The following is a 19015-nucleotide window of genomic DNA, read 5'->3' on the forward strand; positions in this document are numbered from 1 at the left end:
GCATTAACTACACATTTTTAAGGATAGGGTTAAGCTTAGGCATTAACTCAGAAATCTTAAGGTTAGGCATTAACTCCGAATGGTTAAGGTAAGTTTTAAGGTTTTGGATAGGTTTAAAACAAAAATCTCAAAAACAACTTTCTTTTGCTGGATTCGAACTTGCTCAAACGTCCAAAAGACATCAGCATTTGTCAGTGATTAGTGGGAACTGACTTAATAAATACCCCTCTTTGTCAGGAGGTTTATGCTTGTGGAATATATGCCTACTACATTTAAAGAGGTGGTGTCAGGTAACTAGGCTACGTTATCCCCACTTTTGTCCTACATTTTGGCACAAAACGGCTCAATATAGCCTGTCTGGGCTCATAATCACACTCATACAGTAGCCTTTGACTGCAGGAATGCTACCACTGAGAGCCCTTGCCCTGCCAATCTTATCAAATGTAGGATATTCACATCAGATTTTGCAGATCATTTTTATTTGATTATATCCATGTTTGAATTGTGACTGTGATTTTCATATAGCCTACTTTAATCAACTTCAATGAAAGGAAATATGGCTTTTACAGATTAGGCCTAAAGAATAGAAAAACACAATGTTGTATTTAACTTCACTCTTTTATTATGTAAAGAAAAATAAACATCAGTGATGATCAGGAAGAGGGTTTATTGAATAATCAAATCACTTGAAACTACAAAGTTTACTGTCAACAGTCTCTCAAACTGTCAAATGTTTCTTTTTGTTGCTTTGGATTGAATAGTACATGGATTCTCTTCTCCCACCCTGTCTTCAAATGGGAAATCTCAACTGCTTAACTTAGGGCTTAACCCTCTTTGAGGTTTGATTCAAAGTATGTAGGAATCTCATAGGATTTAAGGAAATAAGCAATATCATCAAAAAGGCAACGTTGTTCCAAGCTCCTTATGTTCTCAAATAAGAAAATGTAACAATGATTTCTCTTAGCTTTGGGTGTGAGAAATATACTGTACATTGTTTGTTAACTATTCAACCTATTATTTTATCAATCAATCATAGCCTATAACTGTTCTTTATATATATATATATATATATATATATATATATATATATATATATTGGGTAAAATGTGATGCGAGAAAGGTTTGCATGGAGCAGGAAACATGAGCTATGATTTTACCACAAGTACATTTTGGTTACATAAACAACATCCCACTGGAAACCAGCATCAGTTCAACATCTAACTTCAATGTTTTTGTCTTATTACCAGTTAGAACTCATACTGTAGTTCCTAATAAGGCACTGAAAGAAGATGAGGAGAAAATGCTATTAGCCTGCTATTTTTCTGTTCGAGCTACATATCCAACTGCCCCTATTACTGTGGTCAATAAACATATTATATTGAACTATTGTAGGTTATATAATCATGTTACTCCTTAAAGCAGATAAGAAAAACTGTTATTCTGTCTTCACTTCACCGCAGAACTCATATGAGGGAAACTATTGTGTTACAATAAGTAGCTAAATGTATCTACCTATTGTGACTCTAACATAGGTAACCACCTCTCATTTGTGTGTTTGGTTAAAGGGAATTTTATCCAGACGTATTGGGTGGGGTCAAGAGGTCACTTTTGGGCATCATCTTGCAGGGTTAGAGGTCACTCTCTCCATAGAGGGCAGTGGAGAAGGCGGTGTAGTCTAGCGCCCCTGCGGATCCCCCTGGGCCACTGTAGCGGGGCATCCTCAAGATGCAGTACTCTGCCTGGTCAGGGGGGAGCTCTCTCCTCAGCTCCTCAACCAGGATGTAGGGCTGTGGAGTCGGGAGAAAAACAGAGAGAACACGGGCTCATGTAGGTAAATCCGCTTTAGCAAATATTAATAATCTGACAGAATAATATGCGTGTTGACCATTGTACTGAATCTGCCCCATCTGTTTGATTGACATGTTCCACTCAATTGTCACACTCCTGTTCACTTTCTCTCACACACACACACCTTATCGGCTGCCAGGATCCTGAAGGATGCCACAACCTGCTCGGCGGTGTCCGTGTCAGCGGTTTCTCTGGTCATAAAATCAATAAATGATTGAAAAGAGACCATGCCAGTGGCACTGGGGTCAACCAGCATCATGATACGGGCAAATTCCACTTCACCCTGACAGACAGAGAGAGAGAGATATTAGTGCGAGATCAGAGACAAGAGCACTGATATCTTTGTTCGTTATTACACATAGAATTAATACCTCTTGGTATTAGTATGCATTATTTGCATACTGTAATTCTGCGTGAGAACATTGAGACCCCTACCAAATCATAACCCATGGAGATCAGACAGGCCCTAAAGTCATCAGTGTCCATCGCCCCGTGTTTCTTCTGTAGTCGGAGGTCAAGGGTCATAGGGTGGAGGTTGGGAGTAGGTCACCTCACAGGGAGGGGATGGGATAGAGAGGAGGGAGGGAGACCAAGAGAAAGTGGATGGTAGAGCAGTGGAGATCCGGTAGGGGAGAAGACCAAAGCTAACATCAGAAACATGGACACATACACACAACCACAGACGAAAGCTGCTACCGCCAACATAGTCATAATGTAGTGTATTATTTAGAGCCCACTATTGAAAAAATAGATAGAACTGGGAAATATGTGAGGTAGCAGCAAATTTGGTCTGTTCTAGAAGGATGGAAGAAGGCTAAGTCGTCAATGAGAGTCAGTCAGGAATCATGAAAGGTTAGAGGTCAGTAGGGGTGAGTACCTGATGTTCATTGCCCACATGACCAAGGCTGATCAGACAGGTCTTGATCTCCTCACAGTTTTCCTGTGTTCTCCTGGGATCAGGTGTTAGAGTTCACTCAGAGGTGTCACACACACACACAAACACACACAAGTGTCCACTGTCCATAACATGCAGCATTACAACAATGTAGAACCAATATAAAAAATAGAAATTGTATACATTATACAGACAAATTGGAATGGTATTATTTTTTAAGGCCACAGAGCAGTGACCATTCTATTACAGTATCAACAACAACATATTACCCCAGTTTCCTTACGCAGCTTCTGAATAAGATAGGCATGACAGTAAAAAAACTATTGTCAGTGGTATTATGCTACTTAACATGCCATTCAGGTTAAGTGTTATTATATGAGACTGAGAACCGGGCGCCCAGGGTGTGGATAGAGTACTATACCCGGTCAAAATGGTTGAAGGAGGAGCGGAACTCGTGCATCTGTTCCTGGCTGATGCCCTTGGCGTCGCGGGTCAGGATCTGGGTCTCGATCTCATTGATGGTGCGGGCGATGGTGGTGAGGAGGAGCTCCCAGCCCACACGGATGTGCTTTTACCATGACGATTAAACACACCGACAGATATAGACACAGACAGACAGATTAATCAGCTGTCAACAATATATTCCAAAAATGCACTTTGGGGTCTTGATGACATCCATCATCATTATCCCCATGACCACATCTAATCTATATAGACCACATGTAGAGACCGTCTCTCTGTGCTATCTGTACTGCTCTGCAGTACCTCCATGGTGTAGTTGGTATGCTTGTTGTCAAACACAAGGGACTCCTGGATGTGCTGGTGGTCTCCCTCCAGCTTGTCGATGTTGGGCTTGTAGGTAACGATGATGTGCTCAAACTGCTTCAGCTGGGTCATCTGGTCCTCCAATGTACCGCCCACCTCCAGGGAGCAGTGCCCAATCTCCTGTTAGAACCAAACAAATTAGCAAACCAGGTTTTTGCTCCGGATCCAAGGGTACCCTTAGACACTAAACTGATGGCTGACTCTCTGACCTCCATCCTTGTCTGTATCCAGGGTCCTATGAGGTTAGCCTGGGTAGCAAACAGCCGTCTCAACCTTTCATTAGTATGCTGCCGGGCTAGCTCCTCCTGGAGGGAGCCTTCTCTCTGGGGAACGAGCTTCTTCACCTGGTCAACAACATGGAAACAACGCATACATCAATCTGTCAGAAATTGGCTGTGTATGTGCATGCCAAATCAAATCAAATTTTATTTGTCACATACACATGGTTAGCAGATGTTAATGCGAGTGTAGCGAAATGCTTGTGCTTCTAGTTCCGACAATGCAGTAATAACCAACAAGTAATCTAACTAACAATTCCTAAACTACTGTCTCATACACAGTGTAAGGGGATAAAGAATATGTACATAAGGATATATGAATGAGTGATGGTACAGAGCAGCATAGGCAAGATACAGTAGATGGTATCGAGTAAGTATATACATATGAGATGAGCATGTAAACAAAGTGGCATAGTTAAAGTGGCTAGTGATACATGTATTACATAAGGATGCAGTCGATGATATAGAGTACAGTATATACGTATGCATATGAGATGAATAATGTAGGGTAAGTAACATTATATAAGGTAGCATTGTTTAAAGTGGCTAGTGATATATTTACATCATTTCCCATCAATTCCCATTATTAAAGTGGCTGGAGTTGAGTCAGTGTCAGTGTGTTGGCAGCAGCCACTCAATGTTACAGGAAGGCCATAAAGATCATCAAGGACATCAACCACCCGAGCCACTGCCTGTTCACCCCGCTATCATCCAGAAGGCGAGGTCAGTACAGGTGCATCAAAGCTGCGACCGAGAGACTGAAAAACAGCTTCTATCTCAAGGCCATCAGACTGTTAAACAGCCACCACTAACATTGAGTGTGAATGCATATGTGTGCATGTGTGTCTCAAGTTTATGTATGTACATTTTCAAGGTTGTACCTTGTCCCACTTGGCAAGGAGCTCCTCTGTGGTGATGGTGCTGTAGAGGTTGAGGAGGTTGGCCTTGATGCCGTAGCTCTGGGAGATCTTCTGCACCTCGTTGTGGATCCCCAGGATGGCCTGTCTCTCTCCGTCTGCCTCTGGGAGGGTGGCCTTGAACTGCTCATGGGCAGAGATCAGGCTCTGCAGGGGAGAAGGGGAGGAGAGGTTGCAGTGTACTTTGGGCACTGAACCAAAATTACATGGCTGCAACATTTGTAACAACGGTAGTATGATTAAATTGTAACAGTGAGTATTACGTACCTGGACCTCATCGATCGTGTGTACAATAAACATATCCTGCAGATCCTCCATAGCCCCTTCCATCCAGTTGTTGAAAGGTGCTGATCTCTTGGCAAACTCCAGGAACAACTGATCAATGGTTTCCAGCAGCTTCTCTGTCCTCTGGAAAACAGGAGCGAGAAAGAACTTTGCCATTCATCTCATTGACAATTCATTAATATTGCTTCACCTGTTTGGGATGCTAATCCCAGGATGCATCACATTGACGTGACCCAATTGACCCCTGAGTTTGGCAAGATGGTCTACATGGATTAGGGCAGGGGCAGGTGGCAGACAGCAGCCCATGTCAGTCACCCTAATCCCAGGCCTGGATAAAGGTCTTTTGACATTTGCAAGTCATGAGCGTACAGTATGGATCAGAGGGGCTCAGAGGAAGGGGACTGTGGGCATCCTGCCAGCTGGATACTGCCATATCTACATGATTGTGCCTTTAGTTCTTCCCCTTATTTCGGTCAGAAGACTTAGTGGGCAACCAATAATCAGCTGTGTCTTCATTCCCAAGACCCAATGCCTAGCTATCGCAATAGAAAATACATGAGATGTAACTTTATTATGGATTAAGCTGACCTGTGAACACTCCACCCCAACCCAGGGTTACGTCATTCACTGCTTTACCTCCTCAGTTCTCAACTGGATTGATGGAACTGGTTCTCTTTTCACACTACCGAGATGTACTGTGCCGGCTTGCTTTTCACTGGGTTTAGCGCAGTTTAGCTGAGAACATAGCATGTCCTGTCCCTAACCTCAACCCCCTCCACTCACCTCCAAAGCCTCTCTCCTCTTCTGGGTCAATGTACCAAGTTGATCCCACAGATCACAGATGCTCTGACACCTCTTGTTGACAGAAGCCACACCATGATAGTCCAGCTCACTGCACAACACCACAGGAAACATACTGGTCAATCTAGGGCTGGAAGTGTACTGTGTTTTACTAACATAATACTGGTATTGATGCATGGACCAGTTTGGATTTTTACTGTACCTTCTCTAACAGTATTTACATTTTTTATTTGTTACATTAAATAATTTAGCAATGACTGAAAAAATATGTCAATCATGCATTTTTATTGCCAGTAAGAAACTGTTAACAGCTGACAACTACTAGCTAACTTACTAGCAGACCAAGTCAACAACTTAGAGAGAACAAGCTTGCCAATTAGAGACCCCCAGAAATCATCCGACTGCAATATACTCCACTGAAATAAAAATTGCAAGTGAATCCATTGAAAAAACATGGTCACAGAGGAGAATAAGTATTCTTATGAAGGAAAAGTGACTTATTTACGAAAGAGAGGCACACAAAGACAAAACAAATGTGGTACAGTGTGGAAATTAGTTCAGGAAATTGATGAAAATTAACAGAATGGAGAAAGCCCAATAACATAACTTAAAATGTATTTGTTGCCACACCTAATCACAGATAACGTGCATCATACCATATTTATGTATTTTGAAAGTTCTATATCTTAAAAAACGTGATTGCTTACATGCAAAACATTTGGGGACTATATCAACAATGGACTGGTTTTTGGGTGGAATTTTCCTTTAAGTAGAATGCAGATTGTATTCCTTGTCAACGCCATTTTAGGAATAGGATTTGGTAGGGATGATGGTTAGGAGTGAGGGTTAGAGGAAAAGTCCGCACTTGAGCTCCTGTGCGATGGCAGCGATCTGCTCCACCCTGTCCTGGTGAGCAGCCAGGTCACTCTCAAATGCCTCATGTTTCCTTAGCAATGCCCGCACCTCCGTCAGGGTGGCAGTCTCGTAGTCCTTCTGAGATAGAATCAGCTCTTTACCTTGGTCACAGAGAGAGAGGAGAGATTATTGTTTATTTCACTTTTATATATTATCTACTTCACTTGCTTTGGCAATGTTAACATGTTGCCCATGCCAATAAAGCCCTTTGAATTGAATTGAGAGAGAAAGAGAGAGAGAGACAGAGACAGAGGCAGTGAAAGCGAGAGCAATGGCCATGAATCTCCCGTTAGTCAAAACAAATGCTGAAGATTTACTCTGACATTTTCCCATTGAAAAATCTCAAAGAATTTGGAGCTAATCACTTACATTCAAAGGTCAAACTCTAGACATACCAGAGACATAAGTAAACACTGAACAGACAGACAATAATAGCCCAGACTGACCACTAGCCCAGGTCTCATGGGTGGTGGCTTTCTGGCAAAACTTTTCAGCCAGGTGGTCCAGTCTCTCCAGCCTGCGGATCTCGGTCAGAAGCCACTCCTCATAACCTTTCTCAGCCCCCTCCAGCCCCTGCCATGCACTGGCTATGTCCTACAGCAACATGGAGACACAAAGACACGCTCATCACACTCAGTTGATATGCTATTAAAATAGCTTTTTTAACTTTCTCAATATTCTGGTAAGAGTGCCTTGGTCTTTACCTTGGTCTTTTGGATGACCTATATCCATAGCTATCTATAGCTACTGTACTTTGACTGGTGGCTTGTGTTTCATCAGTTTCATATGATTCATCATTGAATGTTGGGTGTTAACACTTACAGATACCATCTTTCCTTCAGAAGGCATAAAAGCAGGCCGGTTGCTTATGCGCAGCTTGGTCTGCAAGGTATTGAAGCTTATCTCCAGCTGACACTTCTCCTGCACCTTGGGGGGCTTGTGCATGCGGCGGTAGTCCCTGAAATCCTCCAGCTTCCTCTGCATCTCAACCATGGTCTTCTCTGCGGCCCTGTTCTCTAGCCATGGGGTGGTCCGGCGGATCCACTCCAGTAGCTACGGAATACAGAAGGTAATGATGGAGTGGAGCTATGGGGTTTGTGTGTTGTTATTCCTCTCAAATCAATTAAGTTGAATTGGACTTTGAATTTGATTTGAATACTTGGACATTTCCAAGTGGGGTAGAACTATGTCCCTAAGAGAGTTCACCAATATGAAAGCATATATCCAAAAGTATGCTTTACCTCGCTGGCCAGCCTCTCGTATTCCTCCATAAGTTTCTCATTCTCCTGGTTCACATCCAGCACTTTACAGATCCTGTTGGCTGCTGTCTCAGCCTACCAAGGGGAGGGAGGATGGAGAAATGAGGTCAGGGAGGAAAGAGAGGTGAGGTGAGGGTGTTGTCGCATATCTAATGCAATTCCTCATACAATTACCCCCCACCCCACCAACATGCACACCATCTAAATCATACATTTAAAGCAATCTGTGTGTGTCATTTCAAAAACATGCATGTCAATGTCAAACTCACAATTGACCAACTTAGTATGATGTCAAACAACTTTCAGGCTAGCGAAGAGAACAGACCAGGATATGTGTTTTTGGTAGTGACGGGGAAATAAGACCTTCGAAAATTTGAATGATTGGATTATCATGTGCTTATTTTAAGTGGAATGATTGACACATGGTAACCATCATCAAATGATTTGGGGATATTGTACATAAAACATATTGCATTCACAAACTCGATTCAAATTGTTCATGGTGCGAGCTGTATACCTGCTCAGCTCCAGCAAAAGCATGATAGAAGCAGGAAACATAGGTCATGATAGCTCTCTCATCAGGCTTAGGAGTGTTGATGATGTCTACAGTGTGGACGGAGGGACAGAAGAGGGTGACGGACAACAAGTAGAGAAGGAGGAAGACACTCAAGTTGGAGACAGAAAACACAAGAGTACCGACAGAGGAAAAGGACCACAGATAGAGACTCCACACCTGAACGTCTTAGCCCAGGGCTATCCTGGAAGGAAAGTGGGTTGGTCTATGGCCAAGGGGTCTAAACAAGGACCTAAAGCTTGACCAATGTGCCCTCACCTTCTGTACCATTGCAAATGTGTGATACAAACTGGACACATAAGTCATAACAGTTCTGTTGTCTGGCCTTGCTGCACTTATCAACTCTGTGGGATACCAGGTACATAGGACTTTATCATTAAAACGTTCATACAAGTACAGACAATCCTCCTGGCAATCTCCTCCAGACAATCCTGCAACAAAGCCCATAGTCTGACTCCCACCATTACAGTACCAAATAAGATGGTTTATGTTTTCGTATTGAGCAAAACAAGATGCCTATAGCTAATGCCGAATTCAAACGTTGTTTCCTTAGAAGACATTACCTTCTGCGTCCAGCATCTTAGGAATATCCAGGTGCTTCTCTGCTATTTCAAAGGCCAGGTTCAGGTTCCCCATAGGATCATCCTAGAAAACATACGTTCCAATTGTATTGTTACATAGCAGTTAGCATATAGCTGTCTTTCAACGCCACCTTAACACCATTACACTTTTTAAAACTAAGATACAGTCATGTTTTCGTTTACATTTAACATGAAAAGAAACGTGCACATGTACAGTATTTGAAACCAGATTTTCAAACTGTCCTGCACCCAGTGATGTATTAACCAAACATGTGACAGACAGTCAGTAAGTGTCTCCTCACTAATGGGGTAGGGTGAGTCAGTTTGTTTAGTGGGAGGAGAGGGCTCATGCTGCTACTATTGTCCTAAGTCTGTTCCACTGATGCCGGATGAAGGGGAAAAGCCTGTTACAGGACAGTGGCAGCTGCAGGGATTCAGGGGGGGGGGGGCAGATACCCATGGGCCTGTTCCCCACATGGAGCCATTTCAGCAAGCTAACACTCATGGCTTACTGAGCCCACTCACCTGGAGCCAGACATGACAGCTGACAGGGCCTGTCTGGGTCCAATGCATGCATGGGAGAGTTTTTTTTTTTTGGGGGTGGGGGGGGGTGGGGGGGCAGAGGTGTGTGTGTGTGTGTGTGTGTGTGTGTGTGTGTGTGTGTGTGTGTGTGTGTGTGTGTGTGTGTGTGTGTGTATGTGTGTGTCCACGTGCATATTTTATGAGAGAGAGGGGGGACACCTCTACTAAAACTGGCTCTTTTCTGTATTAAACAACATTCTGAATGGTTTGGGTTGCCCAGATCTATCCATGTTTATGTGTATTCCCAAACAGTGGATATAGTGATTGCCCTATAAAGAGCTGCCTCTTTTTAGAGGTATCTGCCCACCACAGCTGAGGTAAACCCTGGGCTCTATTGGGATGTGGCTCATATTTCTTCATCTATTCACAGTCAGGGCTAAGTCAGTTCCGCCTCCTGGGAAAACCATAATGGACTATGTTACTTTTTTTTTAGATTAACAAGGATGGATATGTACTGTAAATGTCATTCGGTATTATAGAGGCCACAGTTTACACGGTGGAAGGACACAAATCTGTATATTCCACACTGTAGTAGTCTACTCTTTAAAGTTACAATCATCACATATTCTCCCAAAAATACGTAGAGTTACAGGGTACTTGTTTTTTTTACCCCTTTTTCTCCCCAATTTCATGGTATCCAATTGTTGTAGTAGCTACTATCTTGTCTCATCGCTACAACTCCCGTACGAGCTCGGGAGAGACGAAGGTTGAAAGTCATGCGCCCTCCGATACACAATCCAACCAAGCCGCACTGCTTCTTAATTAACACAGCGCGTATCCAACCCGGAAGCCAGCTGCACCAATGTGTCAGAGGAAACACTATTCACCTGGTAACCTTGGTTAGCGCACACTGCCCGCCACAGGAGTCGCTGGTGCGCGATGAGACAAGGACATCCCTACCGGCCAAGCCCTCCCTAAACCGGACGGTGCTAGGCCAATTGTGCGTCGCCCCACGGACCTCCCGGTCACAGCCGGTTACGACAGAGCTTGGGTGCGAAACCAGAGTCTCTGATGGCACAGCTGGCGCTGCAGTACAGCACCCCTAACCACTGTGCCACCCAGGAGGCAGTTAGGGTACATTTCTGTTTCCCAGGACACAAACCTATTTTATGTACCCCCAAGGGTCCACTAATGATTAGTGATGGTACCGATCTGTACATTTGCTGAAGGTAGATATTTGTACCCACCATTAGATACAATGATGAATCGAATCCACCTGTGCCATCTTATTGACAGGATTTGTGCATTGTAATGGTGGGCCTCGTTAAATAGGAGGCGTGGTTTAATGAGGGTGTGGCTTACAGTAAGTTATTTTTGGCCACCCTTGAGTGGAAGTTTTGCACCAGTTTAAGTGGTCTACGGTTATTCTAATTCAACTTTGAGCAGATCTGCTGCCAGTTCTATAAAAGCTTGCATAAGAGCAATTAAAGCACACTAATAAATGAAATAAATAATATATGTAATTCCCCAGTGTGTACTAGGCTTGGGCGTTATACTGTGTATACCATATACCAATGTATTTGGAAATAGCCAAGATGAGGAGGGGATTATTTAAGATACTCGTCGAAGAGGTAGGGTTTCAGGTGCTTTTGGAAGATGGGCAGGGACTCTGTTCCAGCTTCCGGGGGAAGCTGGTTCCACCATTGGGGTGCCAGGACAGAGAAGAGCTTGTACTGGGCTTAGCGGGAGCTACTCTCCTGTAGGGGTAGGAGGGCCAAGAGTCCAGAGTTGCAAAACTCAGTCCTCGGGTTTGGGTGTAGGGTTTAAGCATAGTCTGAAGGTAGGTTGCTGATCCGTAGGCAAGCATCATGGTCTTGTAGTGGATGCGAGCTTCGACTGGAAGCCAGTGGAATGTACATAGGAGAGGGGTGACGTGAGAACTTAGGAAGGTTGAAAACCAGGCGGGCTGCAGCATTCTGGATAAGTTGCAGGGTTTTGATGGCACAAGCCGGCAGCCCAGCCAACAGCGAGTTGCAGTACTCCAGATGGGAGATGACAACTGCCTGGATTAGGACCTGCGCTACTTCCTGTGTGCAGTAGGGTCGTACTCTCATGATGTTTTAGAGTATGATCCTGCAGGATGTTTATCCTAGTTATTTATCGCCCCCTGGACAAACGTTGAATATTGAAGTAAGACCGTGAGATCTTGTTAGTGTGTGTGTGAGTGTGTGTGTGTGTGTGTGTATGTGTTTATGCATATGTTTATGCATATGTACAAGTGTGTGTGAGTGAATGTGTGAGCGAGTGCATGTGTACTAAGAGTCAGTGCAAGGTGTGGAGGTGGTCGGTCCCGGTTCAGGAGTTCAGCAGTCTGATGGCTTGTTGGTAAAAGCTGTCTCTGAGCCTGGTTTGAGATCCGATGCTCTGATACCACTTGCCAGACGGTAAAGGAGAGAACCGTCCGTGGCGGGGATGTGTGGGGTCCTTGATGATGTTACGAGCCTTGGACTAAATGTACTGTATGGGTGGGAGCCTGGCCCTAGTGATGGACTAGACCATCTTCATCATCTGCTGAAGGGCTTTGCAGTCAAAAGCGGAGCAGTTTCCGTACAAGACGTGAGGTAGCCAGTCAGGATGCTCTCAATGGTGCAATGGTAGAAATTGGAGAGTGTCCTGAGGGACATGCCAAATTTCTTCAAACACCTGAGGAAGTAGAGGCAATGTTGCACTTTCTTCACCAGAGTGGTGTTGTTGAGGGACCGTGTCAGGTTCTCAGTGATGTGGACGCAGAGGAACTTCACCTGTAACATTATTTTACATTATGAAGATTACCATAGTTTCTCAGAACAGTCGAGCCAGTCACGTGTTTGTTTGTAAATAGCACAAAGGGAGAATGTGGCAGATGGTGAGTCCAGCTGAGTATTTGGTTTGACTTGCTAGTTAGCTAAGTGGCTGAATTAACAAAGAGACAGGACATCATAGAGTGCTTTGAATTAGTTATCTGTACAGCTGCGACTGCTATCTTGATTTCCTTGCGTTTTTATTCTCTCTGTTCTCGGTTCCTTGGTCTGCTCCTCCGCCCTCTTCTCCAAGCAGAGCAGGCAGGCCCATTGCACTAGCGACACCAGACTCCACACAGACACAGCATGCACACATGCTGCTCCAGAGCCTTACTACTACACACTGCACACACAATTCTACACACAACAAAGTCTACTTTTATGAGATTTCAAACACTGCTGTACCTACACATATGATACCTTCAGATTTTGATAGTTGATTAGATCTGGCCTGTGTTTGTGTATCAGGGCACAAAAGGCTAAACCTTCCTTCCAGCTTTATACAATAGTGGGTCATTCAGGTGAGCGTGTCAGTAAGACAGTGAATGCAGAAATCAGTAAGGAATACATTGGGTGAGTTAAATCAGGGGTTCATTTTTTGGGGCAAATGGAATAAGTTAAGATAATAAGATATTGGTATCCACAGTACCACACCAATTATCATTTTTTTTAACTCAATACTATCACCCCCGCAACATTTTTTGGGACATAAATGTACTGTAATTGAATCTTTAAAAATGCACAGATTTATCTCTGCCTCATGGCAAAATGTGTAGAATTGAAGGATATTAGCTTTAAAGCTGCAACAACAAAAAATATCTCTGCCTTAGACAAAATGTGTAGAATTGCAGGAAATTAACTTGAAAACTGCAACATTTTCTCTCCAATGCCAAGAGGCAGGACTTTTAAATGGTATTTCCCGGGCCTGAGAATTGGTTTGTCCAGCCATGTAGTGTAAAAGTCCTTGTTGGCCAATTTAAACACACTCGAGTTGTTTTCTGATCATGAGGGAGTCCCTGATGAATTTGCTAACACAAAAGGTGTCCCTGGCCCTAAAGAGTTTGAGAACCCCTGAGTTACACATAATGAAACACTCTCTTATTTCTGCTTCTCAAAAGTCAACCCACCCACATCATAACGTTCTATTAATCCACGCTGTGGGAAAGACTGGAGTTAATATTATGGACATAGGGAACCCTTCTCTGTTAGTATGTGGGAGGCACCAGACACCATCATGGTTAGTGATTGGGACACACGAGAGACCTTGTTGAGCTTAGCATAGTCGATAAGGTCAGGTCTGTGTCTGTGAATCAGGGCGCAGAAGGCCAGTCCGTCTTTCCAGCTTCACCAGCAGGCAGCAGAGAGAACCAGGTCAGAGGTCAGATTGGCATGATAACTGAGTAAAGCAGAGGTCACAAACACTGGTCCTAGAGAACTATAGTGTGTGCAGGCTTTGCATCTCTTATTACTTAGTACTAACACATTAGTATAGAAAATAATAAAATAGAAAAATACATATTAGGTAACTTCAAGGAGTCTTAAAATTCAAAATCAAAATAACAAAATGATCCTTGGTATGACCTTCTTAAAACAATTCCATATATCTAAGTAGAACAGCATCAACCCGGGGTAGACAGTGCTTGGACTCTAAAGGGTTAGGAAAAGACTCAAGAGTGTTCTCACCTAATGTGGAAGTTCTGGACATTGACATTTCTGTAGGGGGCAGTCTTTCTCTGGCACCACAAAAGAAGGCCTTCCTTTGCAGAGGTTTCTGAGAGGAGAGAGAAATATATGTTCAACAGCAATATTCCCCAGTGAGATCTCTATTTCATTAAACCAGGAAGGTAGCTGCAGTATAAAAACACTCGGAATCCATATGCAGGACATAACTTATTATACAATAATAACAAAGGCAGGTTTTTTTTCCTCAAGTACGCTATTTTGTTAGAATTGTCCTATATTACCTTCTACAGAGATGTCCTGGATGGCAAAGCGGAGGATGATGGTCCATATCATTCCCAGAGTCATCTTAATGTTACCATCCACAATTTCTGAAGAGAAAAAAATCCAACTACCATCAGATTCATCACATAATTGTAAAAGTTCATGTAAAATGGACTGTCAAGTTTAAAACATTGTGGAACACTCTACCTTTGATGAATGAGACCTGCTTCAGTGAATTAGATAATGGATTATTCAAATGAATCAAAAGATACTGAGCTGCCAACAGGTAAAGTACAGGCCAAATGAAATATCACCTTCAGCTCCAATAGAGACGAGTTTCACTCCCTTGCTGGTGATGAAGTCTAGGGCTTTGTTGACATTGGCAATCTTGTGAAAACGCATCTTCCCTCTGTCAGGCTTAGGTAACCTCTCACCTGAGGGAAGGAGCAAACAGCATTAAACTCTCTGTGAGTACCAATCAATGTATTCAACTATCAACTATTTAGTCAACAAACAGTACCTGAAATAATTTCCAAGAGAAGCATGAGTTTGAGGCCATTCCTGAAGTCGTCCTCAATGTTCTCAATCTGTGTTTCTGCTTTCCGCAGGTGGGAATTACACCAAGCTGTGAAGGTCTACAAATAAAATGAAATTTTGGTGAGTAAAATACAAATAGGACAATGTACATGTCACATAACTTAGGATGGGTTTGAGCATTGATGGTAGAGAGACTTTCTGTGAGCTAATCAGAGAACATTGAGTGAGTTTTCCATCAAGGGTCTTATTCATCAAAGGTAGAATGTTCCACAATGTTTTAAAACGTTACAGTCCATTTTACATAATTTTCCAATATACCCTTCCCAGTTGAAAGTGTTTGCCATCTATACTTTATGAAGGTAGCTACTGTAAGTGTATCGCTTGGTTGTAACATACTATAAGATAACAGCTTAGCATGACTTAGACAGAGGCCATCAATTGTGTTGACTGTGGTCCCTATGGCAAGTGCCACATATTGAGATGAACCTATTTGTCGAGGGTCAGCAAACCCCTAGGTTTCAAATTTCACCTTCCCTCCAACCAACCTACTGCCTACAAAGGATAAAGGATAAAATAATTTGTTATCCGATAACGCTCATGCTTTCTACTGTATCCTTATGCATGACTTAAATTTTACAACTCTCTCCTGCTTATATTAAGTCACTCGATCTTACAATAGCAAACAGAGCCCAGAGGCAATCAACACTGTATAGATAAAAGCTTTGAGAAGATCCCAGCTCACATTCCTGATGATCAGTGGTGGAAAAAGCACTCAATTGTCATACTTGAGTAAAAGTAAAGATACCTTAATAGAATATGATTAAAGTAAAAGTGAATGTCACTGAGTAAAATACTACTTGAGTAAAAGTCTAAAGTATTTGGTTTTAAATATACTTTAAGTATCAAAAGTAAATGTAATTGCTAAAATGTACTTAAGTATCAAAAGTAAAAGTATACATCATTTCAAATTCCTTATATTAAGCAAACCAGACGACACCATTTTCTTGTTGTTTTTTTAATTACGAATTGCCAAGGTCACACAGTATTAAATTACAGACGAAACATTTGTGTTTCGTGAGTCCGTCAGATCAGATGCATTAGGGATGACCAGGGACGTACTCATGATAAATTTGTGAATTGGTCCATTTTCCTTTCAAAATGTAAAGAGTACTTTTGGGTAGTACAGAAACTGTATGGAGTAAAAAGTACATTATTTTATTTCAGAATGTAGTGAAGTAGAAGTTGGCAAAAATATAAATAGAGAGTAAAGTACACATCCCCCAAAAACTACTTAAGTAGTACTTAAAAGTATTTTTACTTAAGTACTTTACACCACTGCTGATGATAAAAGGTGTTAAATGTAGCCTGCTCTGGTGGCTCTTGTGATAAGAGACAGGAAGAAAACATTTTAACTGAATTTCAAAATGAGGAGAAAATGTCACATGCATACAGTGCATTCTTCTCTTATGTGTTTCTCTTTGAAAAGAAAAAAGCCACACTTTTACTAAAATGAACACAAGTATATGATAATCAAAAAGGATAAGTGGAACTATAGCCATATTGCTTTCACTATCTATCCAGTCTTTCCAGATGCTGTATGTGAATACCGAAAGAGCAAAGGCTAAAACGGGCTATGGGCCTTAATTGAAATACTCAAATGTGTCAATTCTTGCACGTGTTACAAACTGAGAGCGATCTACAGTTTATTGAATGGGATACATTGAACATCCCTTCTCAAAATGCCTTACTGGATCAGCCTCAATTAGACTCCTTACATCCATTCAGGAATGTGATCTGTCAATCTGCTTCCAGCTCTCATCTACACAATGTTGACTGTACTGTGCATAAACACAGAGAATGTTTGTATGTGTCAGAGACATGTATTTTCAAGCCATTCCAGTCCACACAGCATGACTGGGGGAGTGATCCTCTGGCCCTTAAGAACCTTAAGTTCTTATAGTATCTAACCTGGTCCCCCAGAGGACTGTGGGTTAACGCCACCTGCCTGGAGAGGTTGCCCGGTGGAATGCCGGTCTAAATTAGGAATATTAGAGGCTTTGGAACAAAGGACGCAGCATGACAAAACAGACCAAAGTGTATGTGACATTGGACTGCTGCCCCCTCGTTCAACATGGCTAGTCCTCCAGACCTAACCCCGCCAACCTCATTCCTCCCTCCAACAGCCCTAACATTCAGAGATAAATATATACATGAACCATGTCCAATAGGGACCAACCCTGTTATTGAAGGAGGTGTTCAAACCTATGAACTGGTTGAAGGTTGTTTATTCATTATTTTCACTCTTGGTTCCAAGAATCATGCCCAACTTGCCTCCGTTCACCAAACCCGGCTGAATCAGTTGGCACCTGGTACAGTCAGGTGGCACACCTAGCCTGTGCTAGAACATGGTAGCCTAATTGGCAAGTTAGTGTACAAAGGTAAGGACATTTCAGTGTGCCAGCAGGTCTCATTCAATGGCAGCCCTGTCGTCCCTGGTGGCTCTTACTGGGTAATAGGATTAAGGTGGAGGGAAAGCTCATAAAGAGCCTTAATTAAGATGCCAATTAAGTTATTGAGATCTGCAAACAAATCTCACGTGGTCAACACTGCTATCCAACTATACCATGCTTATACCATGCAGAAGGCACCCAGTAGGCCTATAGGTCTTAATTAGCATGTACCTAAAATATCCACCCCAAAAATATTTGCTTTGCCTTGTTAAATGAAGATAGTTGAGACACTGTTCAACCTCTTCCATGACAATAAAGTGTGAGCATTTCTGAAAAAAGACATACTGTAACCTCCTTCTGTATTAGACCAGTTGACAGATAGGCTACTGAGTTGGGGTCCAATATTCAGATGCTTGGTACAGTATTTTGTGGTTTCTATATACAAATTAATTCCACACCAAGGACACTTGATTAACCCACTATAATGCCTTTTGGTGTCGAGGTTAAAATTAGATATAGCATCCATTCTAATCCAAAGCATGTCATCGTGTGTTAAGAAGCATCTGTTGACAGTTCACATTCCTCGCGTATCAGTGGAATGGCAGCAGTTCGAGAGCCGCTCATTGAGCTATTGTTAGCTGGTACCCATCGCATCTGTCCGTCAATATTCCCGTCAACCTGAGCCAAGACAGATCCCTGGCTCCGTCTGAACCCAATACCAGGAACCAGAGAAGATTTGGAGTCTGAGCTCAACGTGAATAACTTAATATTTAATTATCAAACCATTTGGAAATGCAAACAAATGTTAATTTGCTGTCATGTAAACTCCCAAACCGGTGCATAAAGTACTGCAGTGCATAAAGTTAATTTGTTGAATTGGTTATGTGCATGTCGTCATCTTCTCTCGATTTACCTTTCTTTGCTGTTTTTCCCAGGCAGGGTCCAGCAACATGTCCCTGTCCCACTCATCCTCCTGTATCATGTAGACCTCCTCATCTCCGAATCCGTTATCATAATGCACCGTCGTCTCTATTTGGGTCATCATTGCGTCCTAAGTATTTCTATTTCCCCAAATTCACTGCGTTTTTGTCTTCCAATATCCTCATGTGTTTTGACTCTGATAATTGAATTATTGACCTGAGATGGGTAACTTCCACTCTCCCTCTCTAGCTCACTCCCTCTCTCTCTCTCACTCACGCTTGCCTGTGTTCTGTCTGGCCACAGTTGCCACAGCCGGACAAGTGCTGATATCAATTAGTACTGACAGGTCACGTGACAGGCGCGTTGTGTATCAGGGCTCTACTGTATCACTGCTCTACTGTTCACAGACCCACGGGCACGAGCGCGCCGCAGGCAGGCAGATAAGTATTTGTTTCATTAATATAATATCAGTATGATTGTAAGATGGATAGTTATATTGTTGTAATGATAACTCAGAGTTTCAAATGCTATCATCCGTGAAAATACATTCTGGAACAATAAGTGCTTTCACATCTGAGTACACACAGAGGTGCTCTAGGACACCACAGCATAACTGAAGTCAT

General features: G+C 42.7%; 1 protein-coding gene across 1 annotated transcript; it reads right to left on the minus strand.

The window, feature by feature from the left end:
- Nucleotides 1-658: 658 nt before the first annotated feature.
- LOC135512293 (alpha-actinin-2-like) lies at nt 659-18682 on the minus strand. Its single transcript, XM_064934173.1, has 21 exons — nt 18385-18682; nt 15005-15119; nt 14799-14918; nt 14505-14591; nt 14224-14311; nt 13804-13882; nt 9161-9242; nt 8541-8626; nt 8006-8098; nt 7587-7817; nt 7211-7358; nt 6715-6865; nt 5832-5940; nt 5031-5171; nt 4728-4910; nt 3778-3912; nt 3509-3688; nt 3165-3311; nt 2284-2349; nt 1973-2131; nt 659-1787 (listed from the first exon to the last, which is right to left on the minus strand). Exons 1-21 carry the CDS (start codon nt 18514-18516, stop codon nt 1629-1631), a joined length of 2691 nt encoding a protein of 896 aa, XP_064790245.1. The 5' UTR covers nt 18517-18682; the 3' UTR covers nt 659-1628.
- Nucleotides 18683-19015: the final 333 nt, after the last annotated feature.

This window comes from Oncorhynchus masou, chromosome 24 (genome assembly GCF_036934945.1).
Source record: "Oncorhynchus masou masou isolate Uvic2021 chromosome 24, UVic_Omas_1.1, whole genome shotgun sequence".
Taxonomy (NCBI): domain Eukaryota; kingdom Metazoa; phylum Chordata; class Actinopteri; order Salmoniformes; family Salmonidae; genus Oncorhynchus; species Oncorhynchus masou.

Coding starts and splice junctions, on each gene's coding strand:
- LOC135512293 (XM_064934173.1), bottom strand. CDS start 18,516: ATGATGACCCAAATAGAGACGACGGTGCATTATGATAACGGATTCGGA. Junction 5,941..6,714: donor GCCATCGCACAGGAGCTCAA/GTGCGGACTTTT, acceptor GGTGTTGTGCAG/TGAGCTGGACTATCATGGTG. Junction 3,312..3,508: donor ATACCAACTACACCATGGAG/GTACTGCAGAGC, acceptor TCATGGTAAAAG/CACATCCGTGTGGGCTGGGA.